Source organism: Equus quagga, chromosome 13 (assembly GCF_021613505.1).
Source record: "Equus quagga isolate Etosha38 chromosome 13, UCLA_HA_Equagga_1.0, whole genome shotgun sequence".
NCBI classification, from domain to species: Eukaryota; Metazoa; Chordata; class Mammalia; order Perissodactyla; family Equidae; genus Equus; species Equus quagga.
The window spans coordinates 4,408,091-4,428,655 of NC_060279.1; the positions used below are offsets into that span (position 1 = coordinate 4,408,091).

The window sequence follows — 20,565 nt, forward strand, 5'->3', positions numbered from 1 at the left end:
TACCCAACACCCAGCTTCAGCAACTATCTACATTCTTATTTCATCTATCTCTCTGCTCACTGTTTCTCTCCCCTCACCCCATTATTATTTCTTATAGTTCTTTTTTTAAAATTTTTCCTTTTTCTCCCCAAAGCCCCCTGGTACATAGTTGTGTATTTTTATTTATTTATTTACTTTTTTTTTCTGCTTTATTTTCTCCCCAAATCCCCCCAGTACATAGTTGTATATTTTAGTTGTGGGTTCTTCTAGTTGTGGCATGTGGGACGCCACCTCAGCATGGCCTGATGAGCGGTGCCATGTCCACGCCCAGGATCCGAACTGGCAAAACCCTGGGTCGCTGCAGCAGAGCACAGGAACTCAGCCACAGGGCCAGCCCCTCTTACAGTTCTTTTATAGATAAGATTTACATACATTGAAATGTACAAATCTTAGCCAGTGATACCCCCATGTAACACATCCCTTTGGAGATGCATAGAGGGGTGGGGTTCTTTGTCTTCTGGCAGACGTCTTCAGGGCCTGCTATTCTTCTTCCGGACACAGACAATACCCAGTGTCTTAGCAATGAATGGAAGAGGGCTTGTGACTGAGGCTCTGGGAGCAGGGGTGCAGGTTCCAATTGGAACAGCCAGAGGGCTCAGTGGGCGAGATGGGTAGGGAGGGGCACTGGAGCTCACCTTGCCACTGGCTCCCTTACATTTTTTTGTCACCTTGACAAGAGAGTTTCACATATTGAGGTGTATGGGGTAACTATTTGGTTTCAAAACTGCTTTGGCTTGAACTAAAGAAGCCTGACTTTTGGCCTATGAAACATACATTATGAGACCGAGTTAACGCGAAAGACCCCATGTCTAAACTGCGCCCCCCATCTTATCTTCACAGTGTGCTTTGGGAAAACACTGAGACGTGCACATAGGCAAGCTAATCAGTAACAAGAGAAAGAAGGACTTGTTAGCAGAAAATTTACAGCCCCTACCCCAAAAACTGTTCCTTCTGTCCCTGAGAAGAAAACAACTAACGTTTTCTTAGATTCCTCGGGAATGTTGCATTCAGCAGATCTGAAACTTTTTGTCTACGGAGAGGCGCCCGACAGTCTGCGGTCATCCAGCACCTGACACTCCTGAGGCCCCTCCCCAACCCCGGTTTGCCTTACATAAGTAATTTCCAAATCAGTTCCCCTTTAAGGTGGTTTTTTTTAAGGGTGATAGTCTGCCATCTTGCAATCAGCTAGCTCACCACTTACTAAAGTTCTTTCTCTCCACTGCCTGGCCTCTTGATGGCTTTTGTCTTGCCGTGAGCAGATCAAGCCCTCGCTCGGTATCAGTTGTACATCTACTTTAACCATCAAAGTAGAGAATGCACTCTCTTAGGATAAGAGTGCATGCTTCCCCTCCTAGCCCTAACGGTAATGCTCTATTGGTAACACCCTATGGGTAACATCCATGTTAGTCCCTCTCCTGACATCAGGGTCCTGTTGACCTGCTAATTTGCAACTAAATACCTATTTGAAACTTTGAAGATGTATTCTGGGTGTGTTTAATGTATGTCCTTTGTTCTACAAAGATATAAGATGGTACTGAAAACCATGCTTCTCCACAACATTTCCTTCCTTTCTGGAAAAGGCCTTCCTGGGTTATAATCCTCACTAAAATTCACCTTATTTCTCTTATTTATAGAACGGCAATTGGTTATTTTGTGTCAACAACCTGAACTCCCTTTGGCAAAAGCTGCCTGTGAAGTGTTCTCCGGCCCCTCAGCTCTGGCCTGGGAGCCCACCCCCACCCGTGCCCTCCCCGCCAGTGAGCCACCACGCTCCTTGCAGCCCTAGAGGTCCAGGTTTTGGGGGCCGGCTGTCTGTTAGATTATGTGTAGGTCTCTCTCCTCCGCGGAGTGAGGCGACACCCCCAGCTCCTCCCAGCTCCTCCCCTTACCCTGGAGGCGAGCTCTCTTGGGCCTGCTGATTCACATAACGAAAGTGTCTGTTTTTCTCGACGTGGGTCTGGAGAAACAAGGAGATGACGTTGTCAGGAAAGATTCGGTTGAGGAGCTTCAGGGCCTTCCTCAGCATTTTCTTGGCAAGCACCATCTGGCCCATGTTGAAGCAGACCTGCAGGGAGAAGGGAGGGGTGGAGAGGAAAAGAGGAAAAGCAGGGATTCTGGACTTAGTTGCTATGCTCCAACAGTACATATATTGGGAATTCTTGTCAAAAGATGGTAAGTTTCTGGCCCAGGAACAAAATCCCCCTGTGCCTGGCAGAGTGGTAAATGTTTATTGGACGTGTGCATGGGGGGATGGTTGCATGACCAGGATTGAGCATCTTTCCTGTGGGTCATCTACCTCTAAGAAAATGTTTACCAATTCATGTCCATTTTCGCAGGTTGTTAGAAAAACATTTCATAAAGATGTCAACTAAGAGGATAAGGAAGGGGGCTGGCCCAGTGGTTGTAGTGGTTTAGTTGTGTGCTCCACTTCAGTGGCCTGGGGTTCACGGGTTTGGATCCCAGGTGCAGACCTACCCGCTCATCAAACCAAGCTGTGGCAGCATCCCACACACACACACACAAAAGAGGAAGATTGGCACAGATGTTAGCTCAGTGACAATCTTCCTCAAGCAAAAAGAGGAAGATTGGCGACAGATGTTAGCTCAGAGCCAATCTTCTTCACCAAAGGAAAAAAAAAAGAGGACAAGGAAGATCTTGTTGTTGGCAATTGATGGTGAGGAGGTTTGAGTGCCAAGGCTTGTGGTTCTGGAGCCTTGGCTAGGATCTGCGGCAGGGCATGGGAGGCAGGTGTAGAAATTTTAGGGATGATTCTGCTTCTTCTACGTGAAGCCCTCAAGGCAGATAACAGATTCATCATGTGTTTAATGTCTTCTTACCTGACCTTTGAGGCTGTAAAAGGTGGCAGACTCAAAAGTCTGATTCCAAGACTTTTCCTTATTGAGAGTTTTTAGCAGCGTCTCTCCCTCATTCAGATACACGTATGCCTGCAACCAGCACAAGGAGCAGAAAGTGTTGAGTCAGCAGGGAGCCCGGCCACAGAGGGCCATCGCCCCAGACTCTACTGAAGGGAAAGCGGCAGGCGCCACTCCAGGTCCCGTCTCCGCCTCTACCCCCAGCTCCTAATTAGAAAGGGCCTCCGAACACCACACAGGATGAGGATGGGTCGGGCTCCCACTGAAGACACAGGCCACCTGCATGTCCACTTTGCGCCCTGGATCACTATACTAGAGGATGAATCTAGAAATCTCCCCCTTTCCTCATGTTGTCACGTAAGTCACCTTACCTGAAGTTTCCCCCAGGCAGTTTCCTCCTTCAAGTAATTCCATCCCCAACCTCTTGATTTCCACCAACATACTCACTGCCCCTGATAGCACCCTCGCAGTTATGAGAAGCCAGTCTCTACTGCTGGAATGAGTTATGAACCACCCCACTTCCATCTTTGCCAGGGCCATCTTTGGGAGGTGGAAGAGAAGGTAAGGCCCCGAGCAACTCTCCTTGCTTCATCTTCAACCTCCCATGACATCGTTAGACAGGAGAGTCTTGGCACGTGTAAACTCCAAGGCAAGGTCAGACTCGAAGACTACAATCAGGTGAGGCAGTCTCCCCAGGACTTATGCTGCCTAAGGGGTGTGAGTGGGAGGCAGAAGGAGGGAGACATGAAGTGGCCGCCAGCCCCAGTCCTACCAAGTTTTCTTTGATGGGAGAGGCAGGTGCAAACGGCACATTCTGGGACTTTGCTCAGGGCTCTGTTTCCAATCATTGTCTTCCTGAGCATCCACCACTCCCTGCAGAGGGAAATGGGGGTGTGCACAGGGTTAGCAAGGTGGCCCCCAAGCCCCCCTAGACCTTCTCTTCCTGGGACTCACTGGCCATATCCCCACATAGGTGTATAAAATATGCATGGGAGACTTTCATTCTTAACATAAATACTTGAGAGAATAGAGGCTTACTGGCATTTGTAATGGTTTAATTTTTATGTAAACCTAAGGTGTGAGGGCTGATTAGGTTGCTGTGATCCACAGCAACTGTAAAACACGGAACTGCCCCCCAGTGTGGGTGTGAAGACCACAGGCGGGGCCGCTGAGGCGTGTGAAGCTCTGCCTGGAGCTGGATGGCGGCAGATGGAGAAAGGCCCGGAAAGGCATTTCCTCAAGTGAGCTCACAGAAGCTTAGTCCAGCCAGCTGCTCTACGAAAAGTGACCTAAGGTCAAATAAGTTCGAGAAACACAGTGTGCCCCAGCCCCAGCCCTACCCTCTGGGAGAGTTACATATGTCTTAGCAGTAAAGAAACCAGCTCGGCGCTTCCCAACTCACTCAACAAGGAATTCTTAAATTTCGTTCTAGTCTCTAATCCCCCCATTTCTAAGGGCACATTGCCCTGGAGCCTCATTGACAATTATCCTAGAGGAACGTGCATTAGTACTTTGGTAGTCTAAAGGTGTGTGTGATAATTCAGCACTAATTACATGAAGACCAAAGTGGGTGAGCCTCCTGGGAGGTCACAAGCCTGAAGCCAGATGTGTACTTTTCCAAAGCCCCCAGGTACTTGTGCGCACAGGTAGTGGGGAAGACAGCGGATGCCGCTAGGATGCTACTGAGGAAGACTCTGCTGAAACTGAAGCTTCGATACCACGAGTCCTGTCTGCATCATTGTGGAAATGAGATATGCACCCCCCACATATAGGTAGGCCATTCATGGCAAGTTTCTAACGGTGGCAATATTTTAAGTGATGTATAATGTTAGTGGCAATTTGTTCTCACTTTCCTCAACCTCAGGTCATTTCCCTTCTGAGCAATTTGATTTTCAAAGGAAGGAGGTGCTGGCAGGAATCAAGAACATGAAGAAAGAAAAAAGCACACAACAGCTTCCCTTCTGGCTCTGTGGTCTGTCAGCTCTCAAGGGTGGAGGGAATCCGGTGGAAACAGCTTACCATGTAATTATCACCTAAGAGGAGATGCGCAGAGGCGATTTCTAGGAAGTAATATAAAGCTTTGTTGTTTTCTCCCAAAGCCAGAAAATGGTTGGCCAGAGGTATGATGACGATCTCAAGGATTTCCTCACACTGGCAAGATTCCAGGGGGATGATGTCTTCCTCAGACGTCTTCATTTTTAGTATAATGATGTCAAGGAAACTCAAGATCTTTTCTCTTATTTCTTCAGAACTGTCCAAAGGCAGAAAAAATTAGGAGTAATAACTTGTAGATATAGTAATAATGAAAAGATGAAAATATCTTTAAAAACTAATAAAAGAGCAAGATGATAAAGTCTAACGTAGACACTACTCACCAAACTCAGCACACACCTCCCGACATTCCCCCACCTGCGGCCAGACTCCTGACCAGACGAATGACCCCAACAGTGTTCTGAATTTAACGACAATTGTTTGTGCTCTGCCTCCTGAACAACGATATACGCCCGTACCTGAGACTTTCAGGAAATATCGCGGATTTCTTAGGAATCTCTATTTTGGAAAAGCTGATCTCTTCTTCAGCTAGAAAATAAACAAATGAGTTGTTTGGGTCATTGAAAGTTTCCATGTGGCAGAGATGGCTATTGTCCACCAAAGTCTCTTGTGCCCCTTTCACGACACAGTTGTTGCTGCCCAGCCAGAAGCTCTGTACGCGTTCCCATTGCACCTTAGGGAAAGCCGTGTGACTGGTTTAAATGGAATCAGAGCAGAAGTAACATATGTCACTTGTGAGCTGAGGTGGTTAGGTATCTTTTCCACCCTTTTCTTCCACAGGAAAGCAAGAGGCTCTGAGGGAGAACAGAACCACAGAATGGAGGGAGCCTGGGTCCCTGCCTGACTGTGCAAGGCTATTTGTCAAAACTCTTGGATCATTGTCTACACAGGGAAAAAACTATTGTTCTGTTGTGTAAAGCCACTGAAATGTTGGGGTTTGTTGTAGATGATAACGTCCTCCTAACTCATTTACCCTGCAATAACTGAAACTAGGAATTAATGATCCTGAAGAAAGAGACATCAGTTTCTAGTGGAGAAATACGAACGTTTAAATGTAATACCCCAAAAGGTCAACAAAAGGGCAGAGAATTTTGAATTTAAAACCTTCAGTCCAGCCATATTTCAATAGGTTAGAAATTCCATAATGATCGTAAAAGAGAAAACAAATGAGAGTTGTCTAATCTAGCCACTTCTCCGTTGAGGGAGAACGGAAGGGACTTGTCTCAGATCACGGATGTTCGTGACGGAGGTGGGACCGGGACCTAGGCCCCCTGGCTCCACGGTGAACGCGTTGCTGCAGAGATCGTTTAATTTCCAAAAGTGCAGTTTAAGCATTTAGTTACCACCTTCTTCTGAAAGCCTTCCGTGCCCTTGCCCCCTAGAATTAGTGCCCTAGCTCACGTGTGCCCGACTCCCCATGCAGACCTCCATCACGGTCCTTGTCACAGTGTAGAAGGATGAATTTGCCCACCTCGCCTCCTGGACTACCATCTAGTGCATCTCTAGCGACTAGAGGCTGAATAAATTGAATTATGCCTCTATCCTCCTATTCCTCTAAAACTGCTCTTGTCAAGGTTACCAGTGGCTACCATTCACCAAATCCAAAGGTTACATCTTTGTCCACGTCTTATTACACCTCTCTGGCAGCGTTTAATGCAATTGACCACTCTCTTTTGTAACAACCATTCCCTTGGTTCCCTGGCTCATTGGCTGCTCACTTTTCTGGCTCCTACTCCTCTATCAGCATTCCAAATGTTGATAAGCCTTCATTTGGTCCTATCCAAATTTCTCCCTGCTGTAATTTCATCTGCCCATGACTTTAAATTACATTCATATGCCAATAACTTTCCATTTTATATCTCTAAGACCTGATTACCTACCCTTGACTACAGACTCATGTATCCAAATGCGTCCTTGGCAACTGCCACTTGGATGCCTAACGGTATTTGAAAATTAACATAAACAGAACTTTTCTGTTTGTTTTTAACAAACAGAACTTTTGAATCTCTCTTCCATAAACCTACATCCACCTAAGTTTTCCCTATAACTTCGCTATAACTTTCCCCATGTCTCTGTAAGCGCCAGTGCCATATAACCATTTTGTCAAGGCAAAAACCCAGGCAATATCTATGATTCTTTTCTTTCCCTCATCCCGATCCTCATTCAGTCTATCAGGAAGTCCCATTGACTCTACCCGAAAACGTATCTGAATCCATCGTCTTCTGTCCATCTTTACTTTAGCACCATCCTGGTCCATCGCCAAATTTTATCTGGACAGGTGTGAAAAACTGATCTCCTTTCTATTCCTATGCCCTTCAATCTGTTTTCTCTAGAGAAGATAGAATGGGTTTGTAAAAACATGATTCAGATCTCTGTAGCAGAAACTGCTGGTTTCCTATCTCAACTTCCATAGTCCCTTTTCTCCTTAGTAATGGAACTCAGTTTTACTCAGGGCAGCTATATTTTCCAGCCTTCCTTGTGACTGCATATAGCCACATGCCTAAGTTCTGGTCAATGAGATGTAAGAGGAAGTATTGGGTAGGACTTGTAGAAAATTCCTTAAAAGGTGAGGGACATCCCTTCCATTTGTTTGGTTTCTTTTCTCCTCTTCTAAGTGTTAAACGTGAACATGATGGTTAGAACTCCAGCAGCCATTTTGGACCAAGGGTCTCTGATGATTAGTCCAAGTGATGAGACAAGCATTTTACACGACAAAGAAATACATTTAATAATAAATAAAGTTAAGCCACTCTAGCTGGGTCCTTGTTGTATGCAGCCAACACAAATTCTAATCAACATCTCTCCAACATGTTCCAATTCACTTAGAATAAAATTCAGACTACATATCAAGGCCTACAAGGCCCCTTGATGGTTTTATTAATCTGTTTATTGTCTATCAGCCTTCATTGCAATTCAAATATATGAGAATAGACACATATCTGTCATTTTCACCACTATATCCCCCGTAGACCTGCATCACTGCCTGGCACATAGTAGATACTCAATAAATATTTGCTGAATAAATGCACATTTGTCGAAAAAAATCAATGAGTAAAAATAAAGTGCTATTCCTCCTTAAACATCCTATATATATATTTATGAATTATTTTATTGAGGTCACATTGGTTTATGACATTGTATAAACTTCAAGGGTACATTATTATATTTCAGTTTCTGTATAAACGACAACATGTTCACCACCAATAGTCTAGTTTTTATCTATCACCATACGTCTGTGCCCCTTTACCCCTTTTGTTCTTCCCCCACTCCCTTCCCCTCTGATAACCACCAATCTGTTCTCCTTATCTATGAGTTTTTTTATCTTGCACGTGAGTGAAATCATATGGCATTTGTCTTTCTCCATCTGGGCTTATTTCACTTAGCATGATACCCTCAAGGTCCATCCATGTTGCTGCAAATGGCACAATTTTGTCTTTTTTTATGGCTGAGTAGTATTCCACTGTGTGTATACCATATCTTCTTTATCTATTCATCCACTGGTAGGCACTTGGGTTGCTCCCAAGTCTTGGCTATTGTGAATAATGCTGCAATGAACATAGGGCTGCGTATGTCTTTTTGAATTAGTATTTTCATGTTCTTTGGATAAATACCCAGAAGTGGAATAACTGAATCATATGATATTTCTATTTTTAATTTTTTGGGAAATCTCCAAACTGTTTTCCATAGTGGCTGTACCAGATTGTGTTCGCACCAGCAGTGTATGAGGTTTCCCTTCTTTCCACATTCTCTCCAATACTTATTTCTTGCCTTTTTTTTTTTTTAAAGATTAGCACCTGAGCTAACATCTGTTGCCAAAGTTCTTTATTTTTCCTTCTTCTTTTCCCCAAAGCCCCCCATTACATAGTTGTATATTCTAGTCGTGAGCGCCTCTGGTTGTGCTATGTGGGACACTGCCTCAGCGTGGCCTAATAAACAGTGCCATATCTGCACCCGGGATGCAAACTGCCAAAACCTAGGGCCGCCAAAGCAAAGCTCGAGAACTTAACCACTCAGCCATGGGGCGGCCCCTCCTGGATTTTTAATAATGGCCATTCTGATGGGTGTGAGGTGATATCTCATAGTAGTTTTGATTTGCATTTCCCTAATGTTTAGTGATGTTGAACATCTTTTCCTGTGCTTGTTGGCCATCTGTATATCTTCTTTGGAAGAATGTCTGTTAGTATCCTCTGCCCAATTTTTGATGAGGTTGTTTGTTTTTTTGTTGTTGAGTTGTATGAGTGCTTTATGTATTTTGGAAATTAACTCCTTGTGGGATATATGATTTGCAAATATTTTCTCCCAGTTGGTGGATTATCTTTTCATTTTGTTGATGGTTTCCTTTGCCCTGCAGAAGCTTTTTAGTCTGATGAAGTCCCATTTGTTTATTTTTTCTTTTGTTTCCCTTGCCTGAGCAGACGGGGTATTTGAAAAGATACTGCTAAGACTGATGTCAATGAGTGTACTATTTATGTTTTTCTCTAGGAATTTTATGGTTTCAGGTCTTAACATCCAAGTCTTTAACCCATTTTGAGTTAATTTTTGTGTATGGTGTAAGATAACAGTCTACTTTCATTCTTTGCACGTGGCAGTCCATTCTTTTGTGTGTCTGTTTTTCTGGCTGGCGCCATGCTATTTTGATTACTATAGCTTTGTAGTATATTTTGAAATCAGGGAGTGTGATGCCTCCAGGTTTGTTCGTTATTTTTCAGGATTGCTTTAGCTATTTGGGGTCTTTTGTTGTTCCACATAGATTTTTAGGGTTCTTTGTTCTAGTTCTGTGAAGAATGTCATTGGGATTCTGACTGGGATAGCGTTGAATCTGTAGGTTGCCTTAGGTAATGTGAACATTTTAACTCTGTTTATTCTTCCAATTCATGAGCACGGAATATCTTTCCATTTCTTTACGTCTCCTTCAATTTCTGTCAGTTTCTTTCCTCTTCAATGTCTTACAGTTTCCAGTGTATGAGTCTTTCACCTCATTGGTTAAATTTATTCCTAGGTATTTTATTCTTTTTGTTGCGAATGTAAATGGGATTATATTCCTGATTTCTCTTTCGGCTAGTTCATTATTATTGTATAGAAACGCAACTGATTTTTGTATGTTGTTTTTGTATACTGCAACTTTACTGTATTCGACAATTATTTCTAATAGATTTGTGATGGATCCTTTAGGGTTTTCTATATATAGAATCATGTCATCCACAGATAGTGACAGTTTCACTTCTTCCTTTCCAATTTGGATGCCTTTTATTTCTTTTTCTTGCCTATTTGCTCTAGCTAAAACTTCCATTACTATGTTGAATAAGAGTGGTGAGAGTGGGCACCCTTGTCTTGTTCCTGTTCTCAGAGGAATGGCTTTCAGTTTTTCACTGTTGAGTGTGATGTTGGCTGTGGGTTTCTCATATACGATCTTTATTATTCAAAATCCTATTTTTTTATGTTTCAAATTATAATAGTGATAGAATGAGATGCAGAGAAGAGCAATATTGGCTAGATAAAGCAAATAAAGTTGGGGTATACAAGACATGCTTTTTGTCATTATTATCATTTACCCCTTGGGTGAATCATATTATTTTTAGTTTTAGTTCTTAATTTTCTTCATTACAAACAAAATATTAAGAGTTTCCTTGGGCTGGCCTGGGGGCACAGTGGTTAAGTTTGCATGTTCTGCTTCGCCGACCCGGGGTTCACCAGTTCGGATCCTGGGTGCGGACAGGGCACCACTTGGTACGAGATGCTGTGGCAGGCGTCCCACATATAAAGTAGAGGAAGATGGGCACTGATGTTAGCTCAAGGCCAGTCTTCCTCAGCAAAAAGAGGAGGATTGGCAGCAGATGTTAGCTCAGGGCTAATCTTCCTCAAAAAAAAAAAAAAAAAAAAAGAGTTTCCTACTTCAAAGAGAATCTGTAAAAATCCAAAGGAAAAAAATATGCAAAATGCTTATGGGTTCTCAGAAGAAAGGAGGAAAGCAAAAATATCACTTGCTCACCTGATAGTTTCAAAGACTGAGAAATAAGACTTTCGGTTCTGGTGACAGACTGACCTCGTTTGTTTATCTCATATACCTCCAGGTCCAGGACATTTTACCCCAATAAAATGAGAACGAAATAATTTTTAAAAGCATAAACCCACAATGTCTTCAATGGAGAGTCAATTCCTGTCGCAGGGCCGTTGCACTGGCTACCTCCCTGCCTAGCATGCTCTTCTCCAGCCCTCCATACAACAAAGTCCCCCACTTCCTCTGTCTTTCTACGGATCCTACCTCTCCTGGAGGCTACCCTAGGGGCTCTGCACTTCTAATCCCCCTTGTTCTACCCAATACCCTTTTCGTTCTCCTCCTTCGGATCTATCACTTATAACATACACTAGAATTTACTGCTTTATGATGTTTTCTTCTCCATTGTCTGCTTCTCCCCAGTAGACTGCTGCTCTGGTCACTGATGCAGCTCAGGGGCCTGGCGCAGGGTGTGGCACGCAGTAGAAACTCAGTATTTGTTGAGTGAGTTAACGAAACATTAGATGAGATTTCAACACACGTCTAGAAGACCACTCCTCTGAGTGGTCGCTCATGCAGTAGGGAGAGCAAGTGGAAGGAAAGAGTCCAGGAAGGATTCCAAGAGCTGTTGATCCTGGAAGAAGACCAACGTCACCACTTGATCCAAGGCTGCATCCTTGAACCTCTTCCAATGACGTCCTTCACCAGCATTACCCAAAGGCATGCCCCACACTTTGGGAGACTGAGGGGTAACAGACAGACAGAGCGTCCAGCCAAGATTGAAGCAGGGTATTATAAGGAAGACACTGAAAAAAGAAAAGTCTCCTAGAAACTCCGGGAAAAATAGACTTTAGTTAAGAAATCTATTCACAGTATATTCCTCGATTCTGCAATAGGCAGCATTTACATAGTCTCAATAATGCAAACACTTGATGGGTTTATCTCACGATAGTAATACAACAATATTGGGGGAAGGTGCTGAGGAGCGGCATAGCGGAGTTTAATCCTCACCTACCACAGCAAGACAATAGATAATGTCAGAATTCGATCTTTTAAAAAGCATTATTAACACATCATTTGGTATATGGAGGTGATGACTGAAAAAACAGCTAAGCTGAACGTCGCCCCTGAGAAGAACTGCTGAAGACGCGTGGGACAGCGCGTCTTGAGATTGTTGTATTCACGGTAAAACTTTTAGGAAATTTAAAAAGTCTGTATTTAAAGATGTCTAGTTGATAGCCTTTTAAGCGGCTGAAAAATCCTGATAAGAGCAATAGTAGAGCCCTGGGCTCACTCGGGTGGAGGTGCTGGTGAAGGGCAGACATCGCTCGGACACACCTGGGCACATACGCTCCCGAGCTAGACTGCGGTGAGGTAGGCCGCAGGATCCCAGCCAACTCAAGGTGTTTTCCTTCATGACCCTGGCCAGCCTGCTTAGACCGACTGCTCGGATCCACCTATCCACTAGATGCCAGCTGATTTCAGCCCCCCAAATGTATATTTATATACCTTTTCATATATAATATATACATAATAAGGCTGATCCCACACAGTGTGGAATATTCTCTCCTCTTTCTCATATCTCTGTCAGTCAGCTCTCTCCTACTGACACTCTCACTGGTTCTCTTACTATGGACTATGGCCCTGTGTTGGGACCCCTCCCTGAAGCTTCCTGGGTTTGGGCGTGCATCCTTTTCAGCTCTCCACAGCCTGCTCTCTTAGCCCCTGTTTTGTTCTAGCGGTTCACTCTCTTTCAATCCTCATGTTCCTCTTAAAAACTGTAATTTTTTTTTGAGTCTCGATCCATTCCAAGGATCTAGGACTCTTCTCACATTCCTAAGGGTACTCTGGGGAAGGACTTAAATGCCTCCAGTCTGGCTTTTTCTCCCAGGTGAGCTATATCTGATCCATGGGAGACTCTCACACATCCTTTCCCAAACTCTGGGAGGGCACGTTGGTCCCGGTGCAGCCACAGGCCACTTTAGCTTTCTTAGGTATGAGGTAGGCCCCAGTCTTCCGTGTCCTCTACCTGATTCCAAGGAAGACACCTTACTAGGGTTGAAGTGACAAAGGAAGCAACCAAGCTGAGTAGGGCACACACAACCTCATCGGTTCCCCCCAAAGACATCTCTTCACTAACCCTGGCTCTCTCCACACTCCTCCTCACTCTTATGTCTTGGCTCTGGATGAGGGATCCAGGATGATAACTGACCCACAGCTGTTTCTTTCATAAATTCTGTATGTCCGTCTATTACCTCACTTTGGATTGCAGCATCCCCTGTATCTTGGTGCTTGGTACAAATTTCAAGTTCAACATCATGTTACACACATAGTACTTCTATAATAATAATAATAAAACATTTCCAATTTTGGAAAAACATAATGCACGAGGGGAAATGTAATCAATGCTAATAATAAGCACTAGACTCAGCCACATGTACATTGCCCTGACATCGTCCCTGCTGACGTCTGCTAAGTCTGCTTAGTCCTCCCTGCTAAGTCTAAGATTACAGCTGACGTCTCACCATCGTTGCGCCCAAGCCCTCAGGGGGCTGGAAATCCTCATGATCCAGACTCGAAGGCCTGAACCTAGAGCTCGATTTCTCTTTTTTGAAAAGGGAGATAGGCAGGTGTTAGTAAACAGGGTCAACAATAGGCTGGGACCAGGGTGCAAAGCTGCTTTCCTCTTGATCAAGTCACCGTCCTTGCTCTCTGACTCATACCTGATGCTGTAGCTATGAACTTCTTCCAATCTCCTTGGCCCGTATTACCTAAAAGTCCAACCCTGCATTTTGGGAAGCTCAGGTGCAACGGGCACAGCATGACCTTCGGAATTAGATTGATCTGGGGTTGCATAAAGTCTGCCACTCATTCTCTGGCATTGGACAAGTTATTTTATCATCCAGAAGCTCAATTTTCTTGTGTATCAAATGAAAATAGCTCACCACCGTGGAGGGGTGATATGAGGACCAAATAAAAATGCGTGTAAAATAGAGAACGAATGAGAATAAATATTTATTTTGTACCTACTATGTGCTAGGCACTTTGCATACATTTCTTCCGAATTTTTAATATCCTTTAACATATAAAAATCCTCTACTTGTAGTCTTTGCTTTCCCGACCAGATTTAGCCATAATCACTGAGGCCTTTGGTGAGGGCAGGCAGCCCACTGGGTGCTCCCTGGCCACCCACAAGTGAGGGCAGGAATTGGGGCTGCTGCCCGAGTCTCACACCTGTCATGTCTGCAGGAGCTGAGTCCCTGGGCCCTGGCACCCCTTGGATCCTCTACTGTGTTTTCCCAGGTTGAATGGCTGATTTGTCCTATCACTTTGTACCTTTTTCACTTTTGCCTCACAGATGGTCTTGAACCCAAGCCCTCTTTTCTGGAGCCCTGACTTGCTTAGCCTTGCACAATTCTCTCTCACTCACACTCCTTTTTTGCTGGAACCTTGTTTCAAACTAGACTGACATGGGGCCGGCCCCGTGGCCGAATGGTTAAGTTCACACACTCCGCTTCGGCCGCCACGGGTTTCGCTGGTTCGAATCCTGGGCGCTGACAGGCTGAATTTGTGTTATCCCTTTGGACACTTTAATTTGAGCTCTGATCACATTCCATTTTGCCAGAGTTCTTGTCCCCAGTTCCTCCCTGAGAGTCTCACAGTGAGATTGGTTCTGCTAGACTTGGCTACACACACATTGCCAGCTCTCCCCTGCCCCACTGACCGGTACTGCTGGCGTCTCAGCGTTTGCTGTGCCCAAGCCTCAGGGGGCTTGAAACCCTCCAGGTCCAGACTCACTCATTCTAAGTCTTAGCCTCCACATTCCCCAGGAGTAGTTAGGACTAATTAGGACTAGAGTAAGCTTACTTTGAAATCCATGGGACTTCGCCATCTTCTTAATGGTGCCCAGGTCCAGAGTGTTGAGCCGGATGTCCACCGTGAAGTGGTGATACGGAATGAAGTCACCACTTCGGCAGTGGTCACACCTGTGAGCATTTTCTTCTAAAAAGCGGGCACATTTCAAGTGCATGGCTTTCTTCTGGTCCTTCAGCCACAGCTCATAGGCTGTTTTCTGCATAATAGGCTTGCAGAATCGAATGATGTGACACTCGATCACCTCGCTTTCCAGCTCACGAAGCTCTTCCTCCTCTCCATGAGCTAGAGAGAACAGAAAGGTTTTTTCAGCCAGGCGCTGGGCAACGAATCAACTCCTGCTACTTAACCGAGATCAGTTCTTTGATCTAGATGTCCCTTTAACTAACAGGAAGTATGGGTCACTTCCAGGCTTTACTCACCCATTCCTTCACTGGGCTTCAGAGACAGGGAGCGATAATTCACCACAAACGAGGCCGTGTTCTGTTTCAGAGCCATTCGGAGCTCCTTGCCATTCCGGAAACAATCAAAGATGTTGGATTCCACTAGAGTCGCCAGGGCCTTGATCATCATCTTCATGTTCCAACAAGGGAGAATCTCAAACAACAACTCTGTAGTGAAGGTCTGGCCAATGATGGCCGCACATCTCACTAACATCTGGTGGGAAAGGCTCATGCTATCCAGCTGAACCAGAGAGATTTCTGCAGGTGGAAAGCCACACGACAGTGAAGTGGTAATCTGTCTTTATCAAATACATTCTAGAGATGGGCAACTGTCCTGTTCTACAGTTCTTGGTAACAGAAACCCAGCCAAACTAAGCCAAAAGAAGGATTTTCTTAGTACCTACTTCACAGATAGCACTCACGCTGGGAATACAAAAGATGTAGATGCTATGATCTAAAAATACAAATAGCACAGTGGTCAGACAAAAATAGGATTGATTTCAAGGTATTCTGATTTTGCGTTAAAGTGTGGCAAGGGTTTGGAGGAGAGGAGAGGTCATTGCAGGCCACAGTAGTCAGAAAACGCAGGGCTCGCCATCCATGTTCTGTGTTGACTTCTCCAGCGGGTCCTTCTCTATCTACTTCACTGGCTACGCCTTCTCCTGGAACCTCTTACCAATAAGCCTTCTCTCTATCTTCCTCAGAGATTCATTTATTCTTGTGACAGTCCATTGTCATCTCTACGCTCATGCCAAAGTGTCAGGAAGTTCCTACCCCAAACCCAGCTTTTCACCTAAGCTCAAGCATCAAAGCTCACGTGGCCTCCTGGACATCTTGATCAGAATGTCCTTCCAATGCAGCCCCCTCATCAGAGACGATATTTGAACTTCTCAACTTGCCCACAGAACACTACACAGGCCACCCTAGTCCACCTTCCTGCTTTAGTAGACATCGTGAACAAAACACAAATGATGCTCTTCTGAAGACTGAGAACCTTGAGGCATCCCTAGGTCATCCTTCGAAACATTTGAAGTTATTTATAGACGGCATGGATTAGAGCTGAATGCATACTAGAACATTGCTTGAAAGCCAATTTTCTTTAAAGAATAATAATACAGCCATGATATAAATTGCCTTGCTCGCCATTTCTTATAAAAGTAGATGGCAGAAAGAGTTTCAATATTGGGTTTTCTCTATTTGGTTTCTGTTTAATTCAATATATACTGTACCTCATTCTTTTATGCAATTAAGCAAAACTTTGTTCAAATCAGACCCCAGAATATGCACAGCGGGAAGGTGGCTCCTAATTAGAAGGAGAAAAGCTAAGCCCACCATGGAGACTTCCCACTGCCTGGGGCAACACAAAACAGACAACAACCGCAGGCTGTTACTACTATCCTTTCTCCTTTTTTAGATAGCCATCCTAGAGATGGCAAAAGGGGATTTTAAGTCCCAGAAAATGAACACCAGGTCAAATTTTCTTTACCTTTTAATGATGCTGGTGGTGACAAGTTTTTCAGTCTGACACCACCTGCGAGGTTACAGAATTCTTCACTTTCCTCCTCATTACTGAGAGTGAACATTTTTAATTCCTCTGTTGGCTTAGCAAAATTCTCTATTGGAAGATAAAAGGGAAGAAAAGTCGAGTCATCATCCTGTGATTATCCTGATTTTCCAGTAAGCTTTGAGATGGATCTCATGTGAGAAAGAGCAGGCAGAGATGTGTATTGGCTCATCAGGTATTCTGGAATACTGTGTTTTATGTAAAACCGACATATGAAAATCTAAATTTACTTTAAAAATGTTCTGCCTCCCCACCCCCCAAAAAAGGGATTGGTAATAACTATTGGAAGCCTTCCTTCTGTAATACCTGCAGTTTTACAAAAATTTGATTCAAAGATTATCAGGATGGATCTTGTATGCATGCTCAAATACCCATCAGATGCAAACACATTCTGTGGGAGACTGTACTCTGCTTACGACATGGTTATTATCAGAAAGAGATATTAAAAATGGTGAGGCTTGAATAGTAAACTTGCCTAGTAATTTTGTCTCCTGGCACCCCAAAATGCATTACTTATTTATCCCTCCAGTCATTCATGTAACACTTGAGTTGCAAGACACTGTGATAGGCGATGTGGAAATACGAAGATGAGCATAGCTAAGTTCCTAATCTCCTGGAGAGATGAGATCCATACATAACGAGCTAGACTGGCAGGCAGTAAACGAGCGCCATGCGAATGGGCACAAACAGCAAGTGTCAGAGAGTTCATGTCAATACCGTACAGACTTTTTATTCACCATAGCCTGTGAAGGCTATAAATGTGAGTAATGCATGCTTTTAACCCTCAAGGAGCTTACAATCTATGGAGACAGAGATTTAAGTAACTAGTCCTAATACCAGGAAGAGTGATTTAAGAGGTAAAGAGCAACGAGTAGTATGTTGCGGGATAGAGAAGAAAGAACAGTTAGTTCAGTCTTGGTGGATTCAGAAAGGCTTCATGGAGGAGGAAGTATTTTGATCGCACCACGAAGGATGAAGAGATATTCCAAGTAGAAAATAGAGGGGCAGTCAATGCAAAGGCACAGAAGCCATGAGCACGTTACCAATTAGGAGAATGTAAGGAGACCAGCGCAGCTGAGCCACGGTGTGTAGAGCCCTGGAGTGCTCCTGCAGGAGACGTATTTGGAGAGAGAGTTTGGGAGCAGAGTATGGAAGACATTGAACATCGCACTACGAAGTTTGGACTTTATTCCATAGACAATGGGGAAATGTCACAGTTTCTGAAGAGGGAATAGTAGTAATCCAACCAGTTATTTTTAGGAAAGTAACACTGGAAGCAGCAAGTAGGAGAGGCACGAGAATAGGAGAAGGAAGTCTGCGTCAGATGCTACAACGATGGAATATCAAGTGATGATGGGCAGGATGAGGTGAGTGGTACTGCAAGGATACTAATGATATTGAGAAAATGAGGCATAGGCAAGATAGTGATGGAGGTGAGAGAGAAATAGATGTTGCCAAAAATCAAGCTAGGAAAGACAGGAGGAAGCGCAGTATGCGATGGAGGGTAATACAGTAAGTTTCAGATGGGTTGAGTTTGAGGGGATCTATAGGACAGTCCAATGGGAAATCGGAAACATGAGTCTGGATTAAGTGAGATTACAGTTGGAGATTACACACACGCGCGCACTCACACTTACACATGGAGGCTGGGGAATAGATGAACAACTGAAAACTACTGGGGAGAGAGTACCAAGCTAGCAAAGAAGAGGGCTAAGAATGGAACTTGAGGACTGTGCTAGTGGGGCAAGTAGACCCAGGGAGAGGAGCCAAGCTGATGACTAGTCAGAGAGGTAGGGGGGACGGGAAGAGTACAGCATTAGGGAAACCAAGGGAGGGCAGCACACCAAAAAAAGGGGCCAGGTGTGAGTGTGTGGGGGGGTAGGTAGGAGAGTGGGATCAAGGGTGCGACTTGATCCTGTCTCTTCTATGCTTTTCTCTTTCCCTTTGTAAGACCTAGCACTGATACCATTCTTTCAATCACTCCACAACATCAGTTGGGTGCCTCCAGGTCCTGGGCATCATTGTAAGATTGGAGACTGAGGAGCTGACATTCTAACGATGGGAGACCAACAATCAATGACAGATAAATAAATTCATGGGATAATCTCATCATGTGAATCAGAGAGGGGCGTGGAAGTTAGATCCTGCGGGGAGTTCCAGTCCTGCTTGGGAGTTTGGGGGTCACTGTAAGCTCAATGGGAAACCACTGAAAGTTGTTTGTTTTTTTTTAAAAAATCTTTTTTTCAAGAAGTTTCACTCTTACCAAACTAAGAGAATTGAAAGCCAGTAGACCAACCCTAAAAGCATCACTAAAGAACATTCTCTAAAAAGAAAGGAAACGATAAAAGAAGAAACTGTGGAACACCAGGAAAGAAGAAAGAAGAGGCTAAGCAAAAATATGGGTGAATACAATAGATTTCCCTTCTCCTCTGTGTTTGCTGAATTATGTTTGCAATTGAAGCAAAAATTATACAACTGCCTAGTGTTGTTCTAAATGTATGCAGAGTGGGCCGGCCTGGTGGCACAGTGGTTAAGTGCGCACATTCTGCTTTGGTAGCCCGGGTTTCACCGGTTCGGATCCCCGGTGCGGACATGGCACCACTCAGCAAGCCATGCTGTGGCAGGCGTCCCATGTATAAAGTAGAGGAAGATGGGCACGGATGTTAGCTCAGGGCCAGCCTTCCTCAGCAAAAAGAGGAGGACTGGCAGCAGTTAGCTCAGGGCTAATCTTCCTCAAAAAAATATATGCAGAGGAAATGTTTAAGACAATTATAAATAGTAGAGGGTAAAGGGATGTAAAAAGGGGTAAGGTTTCCATACTTAAACTGGTAAAATGATGACACCAGTTGTGATATTGTGATTTATTATAAGAAATATATATTGGGTCTTCATCCCCATTTCTGCCTCACACCTCCCCAAACCCTTGGAATTTCCTAAGTGTTGAGAGTGATCGAGGTGTCTTTTGTTATGTTAATGAGGGGACATTTGGAAAGCTCCTGAAGACCAGTGGAGACAACCACATGATTAGAGGGTTGGAACTTTTAGTCCCACCCCCCTGGCCTCTGGGGAGGAGAGAGGGGCTAGAGGTTGAATCATTTGCCAATGGCCAATGACCTAGTCAGTCATGATCACATAATGAAGCCTCCGTAAGAACCCAAAGGGGCAGCCAGTCCAGTGGTGTACTGGTTGGGTTTGCTGTCTCTGCTTCAGCGGCCCAGGGTTCACAAGTTTGGATCCTGGGCACAGGCCTACACACTGCTAATCAAACCATGCTGTGATGGCATCCCACATTACAAAAATAGAGACAGACTGGCATGGATGTTAGCTCAGTGACAATCCTCCACAAGCAAAAAGAGGAAGATTGGCAACAGATGTTAGCTCAGGGCCAATCTTTCTCACCAAAAGCAAAAAACAAAAAAGAAAACCCAAAAGGACAACTCACTGGCCCTTTTTCAGAGAGTTTCCACAATGGGGAGCCAGAACACTTCCATGTGCCACTGTGCCCGGCCCTGGCTCCGTAAGGACAGAAGCTCCTTGGTTTGAAACCTCACCCTAAGTATCTCTTCAGCGGGATGTTGGTTCATATCCTTTAACATGGTTTGTAATAAGTCAGTAATCTAGTGAATAAACAGGTTTTCTTGAGTTCCTTGAGCCGTTCTAGCAAATTAATTGAACCCAAGGAGGGGGTCGTGGGAACCTCTGATTTATAGCCAGTTGATCAGAAGC

At 44.4% G+C, this 20,565-nt stretch overlaps 1 protein-coding gene across 1 annotated transcript in view; it reads right to left on the reverse strand.

The window, feature by feature from the left end:
• Positions 1 to 20,565, reverse strand: part of ADCY10 (adenylate cyclase 10) — a 76,539-nt gene that overhangs the window by 14,528 nt on the left and 41,446 nt on the right. The window contains exons 18-24 of the mRNA XM_046683648.1: positions 16,762 to 16,890; positions 15,255 to 15,533; positions 14,827 to 15,117; positions 5,423 to 5,492; positions 4,932 to 5,163; positions 2,877 to 2,984; positions 1,929 to 2,104 (exon numbers count right to left, since the gene is read on the reverse strand). Of these exons, the coding sequence (XP_046539604.1) occupies positions 1,929 to 2,104; positions 2,877 to 2,984; positions 4,932 to 5,163; positions 5,423 to 5,492; positions 14,827 to 15,117; positions 15,255 to 15,533; positions 16,762 to 16,890 (1,285 nt within the window). The remainder of the gene's footprint in view (positions 1 to 1,928; positions 2,105 to 2,876; positions 2,985 to 4,931; positions 5,164 to 5,422; positions 5,493 to 14,826; positions 15,118 to 15,254; positions 15,534 to 16,761; positions 16,891 to 20,565) is intronic.